At 34.9% G+C, this 13,951-nt stretch overlaps 2 protein-coding genes across 6 annotated transcripts in view; one reads left to right on the forward strand and one right to left on the reverse strand.

Moving 5' to 3' along the window:
- LOC126694090 (actin-related protein 8) overlaps nt 1–11,675 on the forward strand; it is a 77,953-nt gene extending 66,278 nt beyond the window's left edge. The window contains exons 1-12 of one of the 5 annotated variants that reach the window (XM_050390134.1): nt 3,044–3,602; nt 4,196–4,281; nt 4,899–4,969; nt 5,132–5,199; nt 5,558–5,619; nt 6,813–6,910; nt 7,697–7,778; nt 8,108–8,250; nt 9,032–9,180; nt 10,421–10,554; nt 10,680–10,798; nt 11,145–11,675. In XM_050390134.1, the coding sequence (XP_050246091.1) occupies nt 3,274–3,602; nt 4,196–4,281; nt 4,899–4,969; nt 5,132–5,199; nt 5,558–5,619; nt 6,813–6,910; nt 7,697–7,778; nt 8,108–8,250; nt 9,032–9,180; nt 10,421–10,554; nt 10,680–10,798; nt 11,145–11,222 (1,419 nt within the window). In that variant the 5' untranslated portion in view covers nt 3,044–3,273 and the 3' untranslated portion in view covers nt 11,223–11,675. Of the gene's footprint in view, nt 1–3,043; nt 3,603–4,195; nt 4,282–4,898; nt 4,970–5,131; nt 5,200–5,557; nt 5,620–6,812; nt 6,911–7,696; nt 7,779–8,107; nt 8,251–9,031; nt 9,181–10,420; nt 10,555–10,679; nt 10,799–11,144 lie in introns of those variants that run through there. The other 4 variants (XM_050390136.1, XM_050390135.1, XM_050390137.1 and 1 more) reach the window with 4 other exon arrangements.
- On the reverse strand, nt 11,563–13,502 carry LOC126694089 (pentatricopeptide repeat-containing protein At5g66520-like). The gene has a single exon (XM_050390133.1). The coding sequence runs from the start codon at nt 13,394–13,396 to the stop codon at nt 11,801–11,803; it is 1,596 nt and encodes a 531-aa protein (XP_050246090.1). The 5' UTR covers nt 13,397–13,502; the 3' UTR covers nt 11,563–11,800.
- Nucleotides 13,503–13,951: the final 449 nt, after the last annotated feature.

The following is a 13,951-nucleotide window of genomic DNA, read 5'->3' on the forward strand; positions in this document are numbered from 1 at the left end:
TGAGTTGCTTTATGCTTTAAGAGTTTTCAACATGACCTGGGTCGCGCTGCGACCTGGGTCGCGCGGCGACCTGGGTCGTGCACGGCTTGGGCCGCCGACCTGGATCTGTCGCGCGCCGGCCTGGATCTATCGCCATTCCTTCTTCTTCTTCTTCTCTTTCTTTTTTTTTTTTTCTTTCTTTCTGCTTTTTCTTTCCGCTGTTTCTGCATTTTGGGTTGCATTTTGGGTCATTAATATTTTATTTTTGGGTGGAAATCGAGTCTCTAAGACTCGATTTCCATGTAGACGCCACTTGGACAAAGTGCCACATCTGATAGGAACGACGCATGAAAATCGAACGTTAAAGGCTCGATTTAGGAGCCCAAAATCGACTCTTTAAAACTCGAGTTGCTAAAAATATATATAGTTTGTAAACGGCCCCTACTAACTAAATAGTTAGATTTTTATGGGTAATTACCCATTTTCGCCACAAATATGGTCACAAAATACCAATAATCGTAATGCCCAAATAACACTTTCTAAAATTTCCAATGAAAATATCTAAGATTTAAATTTTCTCCCAAAACTAAGGTCACCTTGAGAGAATCATCTCATAACAAGTTTTTTTTTTTAATTATTTTTTTCCTTTTTTCGAGAATAAATCAACAAATTTTATCCAATGTTGTAAATACATGAAGTTACACAAGTGGATGGTGTTACATCAGTACTCTATTATCCTGTCAGGCCACTAACTAACGAGGATGCCAAGCTCAACATCATTTTTTTTTTAGAAACAGCTCAACATCATTTTAGGGCTAGACCAATACCGCTCAAGGTAGTGATCAGGATATAACACAGTATACAAGAGAATGTTCCCTATCCTCGTAACCTTGTAGTTGTATTCTTGGTACATGTCTTCGGTTTTGCACTGGAAATACAACTTCTCTCACCCACCCGTGCTACTTTCTTGTCATCACATTCACACGTGTAAGGTTAGGGTAATTATGAGCATCTGACTTGCTAAAAGACTTGTGCCCTTGATCCCAACTTTAGTGACAACACACATTCTTTAATGCCTGGCATTGCATTCTTTTATAAAGAGTTCCCTTCATCCAAATTTTAACCCTTATAAATTTGTTAACTAAGCATAAAGGAAAATGCACATGTATTCAAGAATCAATAATGTTGTGCTTTCACGTTACTTAAGAGAGTGTGTTGTGTGTAGTATAACTTGTCACACCCTTACTTAAAAGTTACCATGACTTTTAAGTAGAGTTATAATGTGTCTTTGTGTTAGAACCCCTTTCTCTCTCTCTTGTGTGTGTGTTTGTTTCTTAAAAAAATAATGTTGTGTTTCTCTCAAAAAATAATACTCCCTCCGTCCCACTTTGTTTGTCCTATTTGAAAAGTCAAACTTTTTAAGGGAACATCATTTATTGTCTTGTCTACCTTTTAAAAATTTATAAGTTTCCAAAACCATCCTTAAATAAATTTATCAAAAAATTGAATTAGTAAATTAATAGGGATATAATAGGAACATCAGTAAATTAATGACTTTCATTTTTAGAAACAGGACAATATTTTGGGACATCCCAAAATGGAATAGAGGACAAACAAAGTGGGACGGAGGGAGTAATAATAATAATAATAATGTTGTGTGTAAATCAAAAAAATATTGTTGTGTGGATAAGAATAACCACTTAAAGAATAAAATTTATATCTAATCTATTCTTTAGATTTCTTTATCTTACCTTACTATTTCTGTTATTTTATTTCATAATATTAGTCTGTTTCTAAAATAAAAGTGTTTCATTCCCTTTTACTTAAATTTCTAACAATAAAATGATCTTTCTATTTTCTTCATTAAAATTTTCAAATAAGATAATAAAATGAATATTCTAAAAAAATACATCCATTTATTATATTCATTTCCCTCTTCTCAAACAAAATAGTATCGCCACGTATCACTTGCAAAGTTGTTACTAAAAGGATATTAATAAAAATGATCTTAACTAGTCGTGATAGGAGCTGCAGCATATCATCTATGTTTCATCAACAATGCAAGCCACCGCCACAGTCTTTCTCATATCATCACCATTACATCTGTCACCAGGGCCAGAACTAAGTGTAAAGATCTCCCAACAAAACTTTGGAAAAAATATTCTTCAAGTTATTTATTTATTTATTTTTTTAAATTATGAGGTCCTTCATTTTAAAATAAACAAAATATGTGTGTTTAAAAAAAAATACAAAGTATTTTTAACACACACGGGAAATGAGAAAATGTCTTAAAAAAATTGACAGTGATTTTAAATTATATTATTCAAGAGATTCCAACTTTTAAGAAAAACAATAATTATCTCATACATTAGAATAAGCTTTAAGCATATTATAGAGAAAATATAAGTGTCTACTTTTTATTAATTAATTTAGTATATAAATTAAGTCTTTCAAAATATCATTTTTGCAAGACAATTCCCCATCGCGCTTTATACAATTTTATATGTAAGAATGACTTATACTTAGGGAATGGTACAATTCTAAAATTTAAATAAATAAATAACCTTAAATTTTTTTTTTTTGAGAAAAATAAATAACCTTAATTATAGTACCTTAATTGCAATATATCAAGTTTCTCAATTAAGTTCAAAGATTTGTTTGCATTGATCAATAAAATAGAAAACACTATTATCTTTTCTAAGTATAATTAAATTCAATCCACCCAAATATTTAAATTTGATTGGGTACTTTATATAAGTTTTACAACAATGATGACAACCAAGTCTTAACCATAAATTTTTAGAGTTGACTATGAATTCTCAACATATCAATTGTTTATTAAGAAAAGTAAAATTTTCTAAAATGGGACCCTTTTTTTTTTTCTTTTTTCATTCTATTCTAAAATAAAATTAGATAAGATTAAAAAAAAAAAATTATGTTAACAAATACACTTGAGGAAATTGTAAATAAAATCCTATGATAAAGTGAACAGCGGACAGTGAAGAAATGAAGGTATATTAATGGTACGATACCAAACCAATCTGTTCATTACATTTACATAATTTCATGCAGCCGCAGAAAAGAAATCAATGGCACCTTATCGTCCCACGTGTCACATCTTCCATCACCCATGTCATCGCCATTTTCACACACAACTCAGCTCTCATCTCGTCAGACCAGACCAGTCTCACAAAATCTTCAAATTGTCTCTTTCCATAAATATTTTTCTCATTTTCCCCACAAACAAACACCATGAGATGAGATAGCAACCCGAGCTTTCGGTCGCTCGATCTCATGGCGATGCTGCTCAGAAAAGTGTGGGGATCGGTCTCGAACCGGTCCGAGTCGGAGTCGGAGTCGTCGTCGTCGGATCGTAACCGAATTTTCTCGTCGTCGTTGTCGTCGCTAGGGGCGTTCGATCAGTTACCGGCGGATATATTGATGCAGATACTGAGAAAGCTTGAAGCTAAGGACGCTGTGAAAATGAGCGTGGTGTGTAAGTCTTGGAAATCGCTCATCTCCGATAATCTTCTCTGGATTTCCTTCCTCCAGAACCACCCGTATGAGTCTTGGGACGCTATTTTCTTCGCCGAAACCAGCTTGCGATCCGGTTATCCTCTTCAGTAAGTTTCTCGGTTTTTTGTTCAGCTTCTGTTTGCTTGCCAAGAAAACAGAGCTAAACAGTGGAATTTCTTGGAGCTCAGCTATTCGGTTTAATTTTTTTTTTTTCCTTCAAAAATTTAGAGAGAAATTTGAATTGTGCGCTGTTCCTGATTGATTGCTGAAAAATTCGAGTGAAAAGAATATAAAACATTGAATTTTTCTTTGTTTATAAAGAAGTTTGAATTTTGATCGTTGTTGAAGTCAATTTTGCACTGGCTCTGTTTGGTTGCTGAGATAATCAAGCAAAATATTCAGCTATTTGGTTGAAGTCAATAGATATATTCTCTTTTGAATTGTGTATTCGTTGTTAAAAATCTACAAATGTTTATTCTGGAAACTTTCTTCATCCTTGATTGAAAAGTCTGAATTTTGACTGTTGGTGAAGTGGCTATTGTTATCTATGGTTCAGTTGTATATGAAGATTGAATTGAATTCGACATTTGGTTTATAGTTAGTTAGTAAATCAGATTATTGAAAAGCATATATATGCAGTTTTAACCATTCTGCCATGGGAATATTGTGGCCCCATTCCTAAAATGAACTGTAATTGCAGAACATTCCCCACTCTGATGCCAGAATTATCATTCATGCGCATTTATAGTCAACGGATGCGAGTTCCAGGTTCTGTTATTATCGATGGTGAGCATCTATCACTAGCACAGATTCACTTCTTATATCAAGTTATTATTACTGTTTTTTATTTCTTTAATGTTACCAGCCATATTCGTAATATGATGGGCGTAGCTGAAATGAGAATACTAAGATGGATAAGTGGAAACACATGAAAATATAGGATTTGAAATAAGGAAAGCTGCTTAAAGTTAAGGGTAGCTCCTATTGATGAAAAGATGAGAGAAAGTCGCTTGAGATAGTTTAGTCATGTTTAGAGGAGAGCGATTAATGTAATGGAAGAAAGAGTGAGTTGATCCGAGTTGAGGGAATTATAAAAGGTAGAGGAAGACCCAAAATAACATTAGTAAAAGTAATAAAAAAAGACTTATCAATTAAGGGAGTAATAGAGAATATGGCTTCAAATAGAATAGAATAGGGAAAAAAGAATACTTGTGGCCAACACTAACTAATCTGTTGAGAGAATCCATAGCTGATCCCAAAAATTTGGTTTAAGGTTTGTTGTTTTTGTTGTACTTGTACCAGTTATTTCAGTCAAGTTATTAATCCTTTTAGTGTTCATTAAGGAATTTAGGACTGACATACAAAACATGTTCTCATTTTTCTGTTTACATATTCATGCATAGGTGGTTCTGGTTATTGCAAATTTGGTTGGAGCAAATATGCTTGTCCATCTGGGAAATCAGCAACATTTTTGGTAAGGTTTTAATTGGAACTGATTCACTGAACCTTTAGAAGATTACAGAAACAAATTCTGCAAATTTTGGGAAATCCTATAGGCTTGTTGGGTGTGCTTCTGACTCCCCTTCACTGTTTGTTTTGCCAATTTAGTTTTCTTTTGCTGTATCTGTATGTGCAGGAATTTGGTAACATTGAGTCTCCAATGTACTCTAGGCTTCGACATTTTTTTGCAACTATTTATAACAGGTTCAATCTCTCTCTATTACTGGGAAATTTCTTATATAAACACCTCTCTCTCTCTCTCTCTCCAACCAGTCAATTAATTTATATTCTGTTACACCTACATTTGCAATAAAGATACATGTGCAAATGTGGGAATCCTGCAGTAAGACTTCATAAAAATCTCAATCATTATATTATGAATACATATGGTTTTCAAGTACTGAAGTTCTTCTACGAGAAGTACATATTGGAACTTATTTACATGGCATATTTGAGCTTCTATAGTTGTATTACAGTAAGATATTTGCAATCATAAAATCTATTAGTGCTTCTTCGTCTTGGTGATTAATATGTTCAAGATGCTGATTTTAATTTTTCACAGGATGCAGGTGAAACCATCTAATCAGCCAATTGTTGTGTCTGTACCAATCTGCCATTATGACGGTCAGCTACTATCTAGTAACTTACTGAATAACTCTGTCCTGCATTGCTTGTGCTTATTATCTGTGCCAAAACTTGAAACCCAACCTTTTTCAATTGAAGTCATAGCCCTGTAGTGAAAAAAAAGCATTATGCTATAGATATACAAGCCATGATTGAACATGTATTGTTTCATATTGTATGACATCTTTTAACTGGCTTCGTGGATGTTATTTATACCAGTTTAGTGGTCGGTATGATAAATACTGGCCAGTACAGCATGTATGGTATGGTATGAACAGAATTGTCAGAAAGCCATGATGGATATGTGGAGCAGCAAGGGTAGAATTGTCAGTGGAGATAGCCTAGATGTGAACCTTGCCAATGTGAACATCTGTGATGCTCAAGTCCTCAATGGAAGAGGAAGAGGTGAGGTCCTTGGTGGAAGCAAAAACGTTATTGGCCCTAGCAACTCAAAATACAACATAATGGAGGGTTTAAAGAGGAGGTCTCTTGGGATTGAAAATAGAGTTGGAGTCACGGGGTTTGATTGGGATGAGCTCACCGATCTTCTCAAAACTAATTCCAACTCTGTCAGTGGCGGCGACGCATTCGGTGCTGAGCTAAGTAGCGGAGAAGAAGAAAAAAATCGGCCATAGAGAGAGAGGAGACAGTAAAGGAAAATAGGGAAAAACAAAAGAGAATTATATGAATTAATAGAAAAGTATGCTGCTTTGGTTCAAATAGGGCTCAAAATGAAAATGACATAGTATTGAATATAAAAACTATGTCATTTCGAGCTGAGGTGGCATTTAATAGCCACCTAATCAATGGGATTCAAAGAGCTATACAATATCAAAGATGAAAATCTAAAATTCTAAACATAAAGGACAAATTCAAATTGACCCAAAACTTAGAGAGTGTAATTTGCATTTTAGTCATATGAAAACGTAATGCTTGATCAATTATGTCTAATAACTCCAAGTATTCATCTCTTGTACCTGCATTTTTAAACGTGTTTTGGGGAGGAAATAATAAGAACATTATCGCATGTTGAATTCATATATCAGCATAAAGAAAAACATTTGTTGATCTTTTTGTCAGATCCGACAATGTTAGATTTTGGCTTAATGGCGATTGATAAAATTTTATTTTACTTATATGTTGTCTCTCAGTTTGTATAACATGGTGATTTTTTTCTTCTCTGGTTATTCCAGATACTGAATCTGCCAAAGCATCAAGGCGGCAGCTCAAAAAAACCATGTACTCAGCCTTATTTGATATGAATGTCCCTGCTGTTTGTGCCATCAATCAGGTTGATCTTTTTATTTAGAAGCCTTTTCTGTTAAATAAATTCTGGTAGGGTCACTGTTAGAATAGAAAGCTAAATCAAGTTGAAAGGAGTTATGTGATTTGAAGAATAAGAAGATCCATGAGATGTAAATACTTCTATAAAGCTTAGATCTATGCCATTGCAAATGTCCTAGAAAAGTTATTGTAGCTTTCCATAAGATGTGCAAGGAGAAAAAGAAACCCCCATGGACTAATCTAACCTAAACCTAATGAAAATGGGTTCCTATGGGCAGCTGAAAAGAGTGAAAAAAAACTCCATCTTGAACCAGATTTAAATAATGCAATGACTTCTTAATCACTTCTCTTTAGTACATTATAACATTCCCGTCATAATTTTACATTCATCTCTGACTGTAAATTGAAACTTTAGTGCACACTTAAAAAAAATTATATTTTTGTAACTCTCCTAATGACTTCTCTTCAGTGCATTAATTACATTATCTTACCTGAGAGTTTGGCAATCCAGATTGTCTTTGTGTAGAATTTCCCACGACGAGGGAGCTTCTGCAAACCAGTTGTCCGTACTCCCAACCCATGCTAATTTTTTTGTCTTCATGGTGCATGAATATGATCGTGTACCAATACTCCAAATTAACCTAATGATTTGGATGCTTCGTGTATGTATTTTTAAGTTCTGTAAATTGGATCTGGATTTCTTCTATCTTTTGAACTTAGAAAAAGAACAATAATTCCATTGTTATTCTCATTATCTCTATGTCATCTTATGCATCTATTTCTAAAAATTTAGGCAATATTAGCATTATATGCTGCGAGACGAACTTCAGGAATTGTTGTTAATATTGGTTTTCAAGTCACATCTGTTGTTCCAAGTAAGTTTTCCTCATTTTTTGTCTTATTAACTTCATGATGTTGAGATTGATATGTGGAGTATTTTATAGCAATGTCCTGTGGTATTGGGCCTTAATAGGCACTTTAAGCTTAGTTTGGAGCCTTCTTGTATTCTTCATTATGAAAGTGAGCCTTAATTGCTGCTTATGGCTCTTTTCCTGGATAATGCAATTTGTAGGCCCATTATTTTCTACCTAATCCCTTTCTCAACTTCTTCTTTTTTAGCTTTTCAATTTCTTTTTATTTTAAACCTTTTTAGCTTTAAAAGTAATTGGACTTCATATTATACATTTGCTACTGTGTTTTTCAGTTTTACATGGTAAGGTAATGCGCAAGGTCGGTGTGGAAGTTGTGGGAGTGGGAGCATTAAAACTTACAGGGTTCCTTAAGGAACTGATGCAGCTGAACAATATAAATTTCGGATCACTGTATACTGTTCGCACACTGAAAGAGGTAGTGCTTTGAGAATGGTTTTCTTATTTCTATTCTTGTTTCATGAAAGATTGGTTAGTTTGTTTTTGTCCTGGCTAATTTGCATGTAGAGTAATTGGCTAATCAAAATATCTTTCCAAATAATGGGAATCCTCACTTATGTACTTCCATTTTTGGAGACCTGAATGCACTGCTTTCAAATCTAGGTGCGTCCTTTTTTTTGTGTTGTATGACAAATCTTCAAATTTATAATAATAATAATAATTATTATTATTATTATTATTTTGGTCAGGCAGGATCCTATGAGTCTCAATTTTTTTGCTTAGTGCTGGTAATTCCAAATTCTATGAATAGAGTTTCTTCTGGTCTGATCAAATATCTTATTGACATGGCCATATCCACTTCCAATCTCAAATTTCCAAATGCTACAAATATCACTGCTATTGCTACCATTATCACATGATGCTTACTGAAACAGGACTTATTATTTCAAAATGTACAGTCTATGGACTAATATTCACTTTTATTATTATGTTATCCTCTTGGTTTCTTGATATTTAGGAAGTTCCTAAGTGTATCTCAATTTTAAAAGGTTGAGACGTGTGTTATTGGCTTCAAAGGGTAGGGATTAGAAAGTATAGGAGTATCAATGATTTCTTATGGATTTTATTTGAATAGTTTTTATTTTTTGTTTTTTTAAGTTGAATCCATGTCAAGTTTGTGGTTTCAGTGATTATTATGTTTCCCTAGGAAATATTCATACTGAATTTTTTGTTTTTTTGTTGACTGAATGAGCACACAGAACCTATGTTATGTTGCTGCTGATTATGAGGCCGAATTATCTAAAAATATGCCAGCATCATTTGAAATTACGGGAGAAGGTCCTATTACTCTTTCGAAAGAGCGGTTTCAAACAGGAGAGATCTTATTCCGGCCAAGTATTGGAGGAGTGTAAGTTCATTTCTAGCAAAATCTGGTTATTTATATTAAGTATCTATTTGGGAATAGCTTATTTAGCATTTTGCTGAAATTTTTTTGCTGAAAGTGTGTTAAAATATATTTGTATCTTGAAAAATTTTGAAAAAGTGATAAAAGGCAGGAAAAAGTGAGGTTTTAAAAAGCTATACATTAAAACTAAAAACTAAAAGCTAAAGTTTAAAGCTAATGCCAAACACACTCTAGTGGGCTGAAGGATTCCCATATAAATGTTTTCTTTGGAAACCAAGATATGTTTCTGTCACCCATATCAATAGCATCTTGCATATCTGCTTGGTGCTCCTAAAATTGACTTGAATTTTATAAATGGTGGTTGGGGCCTGATCCTGAGCATGTCCAAGTGAATTCTTCAGATCATGGTTTATGTCTAGCGTTACAAGCTGAAACTATTTTATTGCCAAGGACAAACTCAAGACTAATGCTTTTGGAGTTTATAAGCTGAATAATTTGTTTACTCTTAAACTAAAAATTACTGGACAATTTTGTCATTTTTAAGTGTTTCTTACTGACATTTACAAGTTGTCCAAAAATTCTCCGTTAATATATACATAGACCTGATAGTTTGTTTTTTACTTTATGCATAAGCAGTTTCACTTTCTGTTGATATTTCTAGAATCAGTTCTTTTCAGTAAGTAACCTTTGGTTGATGGCAATTAGGGAAAGGTGTGTCTAAGGCTGTGTTTATTTCGGATGAAAAACATATACGGGAAATATTTTACACTTGACAGGGTGTTTGGGTGGGCTAGAAAATACGGTCAAATTGACCATAAAATAGAGGGGGTGGGAGTGTAAATTGTTTTACACTTTTATTTTACCTTCAACCATTTTACACTTCACTCCAGCCACCCGAACTGAGAGAGAGAGAGAGAGAGAAGCTCCAGCCGAGACACTGTCTGGTGTATTTGCCAGATTATACATATTTTCTGGTAACCATTTTACATGCAAACTAAACACTGGAAACCATTTTCCAGCGTATTTTCCAGAACACAACCATACAACTGAAAATATTATCCTTTCCAAAAAATATTTTCACCTGAAAAAATTTTACAATCAGAAAATGTTTTACATCGAGCTAAACACAGTCTAACCACTTGTATATGTCCATGCTTGTCCTTGCTGTGGATTCCTAATATTTTGTTTCTTTTGAGTTATTGTTGCCTTGTATGTTTAAGTCTATCATATGATCTTGGTATAGGCGTGCAATGGGTTTGCACCAGGCTGTAGCACTTTGCATGGACCACTGCCATGATGCAGAATTAACAAGCGATGATGCTTGGTTCAAGACTGTAGTCTTGTCAGGGGGGACTGCATGTTTACCAGGGCTGGCAGGTACTTGAACAGTTTTATTCTTTTGCAACAAAGCTCTGAAAGATGAAATGGATCTCTTTCTAATCTTATGGACTTAATCAAGAAATATAACAAGATACATTTGATTGTAAATTCTTTTGGTTCAGAGAGGTTAGAGAAGGAACTACATGGACTTCTTCCCGCATCCATTTCTAATGGAATCAGAGTCATTCCTCCTCCATATGGTGTGGACACTGCATGGTTTGGGGCAAAGCTCGTCAGCAATGTAAGCTACCTCATTACCTGGTGCTACCTGTACCTCAATGAACACCAAAAATTGCTTGTGTTGCCATCCATTATGGCATGTCAACTCTACTGTTCAATAAATCCCAAAATAATGGTCTTCTTCGAAGAATACTCCCTACTTCACTTAAGCTTAATTAAGTTTCTGTTGAAATGTTAAATAGGAAGTTTCATAAACATCAAAGCATGGTTCAGATACATGATCAGACATTGAGTTTGTGCAGACTGGCTTTTATTAGATGACTAGTAGCTCTAAGTTACATGGCACTTTTTGCTTCTCTTTGTATAAGTGTTTAGTTATTTATTTTTAAGCTTTTTGTTAATTACAGTTAAGCAACTTTCCTGGTCCTTGGTGTCTGACAAAGAAGCCGTCTGGACTGAAGTCTAAACTCAACCTCATGTGGTGATCAGATTACTTGGCTTAGTATGACTAGGAGGCATTTCTGATGGAAATCCTGGCCAACTTTATCTGGTGAAGATATCGCTCAACTGCACCAGGGACCTTCTGGTTCTTTGTTTCCTCCAGAGAGCAGGGAGGGGTTCTTGTTAAGTGAGTTAGCTTCAGTTTTAGAATTTAGGCAAAGAATATTTTTATGAACTTCCTTGCCTATTTATTCTTGATATTAAAAAGTGAGCATCGTTGAATAAGAATTCACTGTAACTTTTTATGTGTTTATAAAAGTAAGCATCCTTGAATAAGAATTCACTGTAACTTTATATGTGTTAATGAATAATCAATACCAAAAGTGAATAAAGCTGTTCAGCTGATGTAATTGATAGTGGATTCCAGTTTCTGTTATTGTGTATTTTACTTGAATACATTGATGCCAATCTATGGAGAAGGATTCTATTTTTTCTCATGTTTCCTATTTGGATTTACTAATCAGTTACTGTTTCTTTTTCCTGAGCTGGTGGATAGGTTTGGCCATCCGAGTCCCGATCGAGAGTATTGGCTAATTAGATGCCATCTTCAACTTGGGCATTTCTAATTTGCCATCAAACCCTTCCATAGCCTGTTGATCTCTCTAAGCTTGCTATGGTCTATATCACCTGCTACAAACTCATGGACAACACCATCTATTTCAACAAAACTCATACCACATGTTGTCTCCAAGTCATTTTTCTTGATGAATTTTCTAATTTTGGTTGCATCCCCTTTTTCACCCGCACTAGTCAACATGAGCCCTGCTAGTTTATATCGGTCACCTGACAGTGGCTCAAGCTCAATGAGGTGTCTGAAAGCATGGTTTCCTCTCCTTACGTCACCATAGGTTCGACAAGCACTAAGTAATGCACCCCATATAATTGAATTGGGTTCTTCCGGCATCAACATGATGAACTTTTCGGCTTCTAACAACTGCCCAGCACGGCCAAGGAGGTCGACCATGCATCCATAATGCTCAATCGAAGGCCTAATCCCAAAATCATGAATCATTTGATTGAAATAGTGATGTCCAAGCTCCACATATCCAGCATGGGAGCAAGCAGATAATACAGCCACAAAGATCACTTCATTTGGATAAGTTCCACTAGCAACCATCTCATCAAACAGTTGAAAGCATTTTTCAGCTTGTCCATGCAAGGCAAAACCAGATATAATGACTCCCCATGTTACTATATCTTTTTGAGGCATTTTTTGAAAGAGTTCATAGCCACATCTGATGCTACCACACTTGGCATACATATCAATGAGAGCAGTACCCAAGGTAACACCAATCTTCACCCCAGCTTTATCAAGATATGCATGTATCCATCTTCCTTGATCCAGTGCACCCAAATGAGCACAGGCAGACAATGAGCTCACGAGTGTGGATTCATTTGGATGCACTTGGGAAACCATCATTTCATGAAAGACACCTAAAGCCTCTAAATACATATCATTCTTGGTGTATCCTGTAACCATTGCACTCCAAGATGCAACATCTTTTGCTTCCATGGTATCAAACATTCTTCTAGCCTTTTCTACATGACCTTTACTTAGGTACCCAGAGATTATAGCGTTCTTGGTATGCGTGTTCTCTTCCGAGAATTCTGCAAGAACACGCTCTGCACAAGCAATGCTATCTGAATTTGTGTACATATGGATTAGTGAGCTATGAATGTGGGTATCAGGTGCTATTCCAGCTTTTATTATCTGGCTATGCACTTGTTTACCCTCGGAAAGAGCTTCCAAATGGGAACATGCTTTAAGGACAAAGGTGTAAGTGTAATTGTCTGGGGTTAGTCCATCTAGTAACAGCTTATTATACAGAAAGAGAGACTCATGTGGGCACTTACAGAGTGTAAAGCCTCTGATCATGGTGTTGTAGGCAAATACATCAGGAGAAGGTAGTCTATGAAAGATTGAAAAGGCAGAGTTGATTTGTGACGTTTTAACATATGACTCAAGGAGCCTCCCAGCATTTGGATAACAGTCAAGGAGACCTGTCACAACCAACTGCGCGTGTAATTGTTTAACTTCCTGATAGTTTTGGCACAATTGAAGCAAGTGGATGCTTGCAGGAATTCTAGTTGGGGTCCTTACTAATGGGGTAGGAAACCTCTGTTTGGGCAAGGACGGAGCTAAGAGGAAAGCAGCCATAATTTGAGAACCCAAAAACAATTATATAAAACTTCAAAGCTCAGTAATAGCTAATTGTCATTGCAGACAAGAAAGTGTAGCCTTGATTTCTTAAAGTGTTTTTAAGGTTTGGTCAGTTGGGGGCGAGGAAATGAAATATATAATATAATACAGCTAAGATATTTGATTTTAGTATTTTTTTTTTATTTTTTTTATCCTAAGATATCCATAGCCACACAAACTATATCCAAGCACAAGAGGATAAGAGGACAGCTGCATCTTGGGCCCACATCTAATACACGTTTGACAAAATGCGAAATGACAAGAACAAATTGATCTGTCAGTGAATATAATTGGAGAGATTTAATTAATAATTAATTTTTGTATCACGCAACGCACAAACCAATACTCAAAGATACAACAACATTTTACCAAAAAAAAAAAAAGATACAACAACCAATACCTAAGCCCAACTACTTGGGTGCTGCAAGTGCAAAGTACAAATTGATACATAATAAATTTCAGTTAGGCATACCCAAAATTAGTTTTAACACTAGCATGGGGATTAAAATAAAT

This window comes from Quercus robur, chromosome 8, assembly GCF_932294415.1.
Source record: "Quercus robur chromosome 8, dhQueRobu3.1, whole genome shotgun sequence".
Classification (NCBI taxonomy): domain Eukaryota; kingdom Viridiplantae; phylum Streptophyta; class Magnoliopsida; order Fagales; family Fagaceae; genus Quercus; species Quercus robur.

Excerpts from the sequence above, each read along its gene's own strand:
- LOC126694089 (XM_050390133.1), bottom strand. The coding sequence starts at position 13,396 with ATGGCTGCTTTCCTCTTAGCTCCGTCCTTGCCCAAACAGAGGTTTCCT.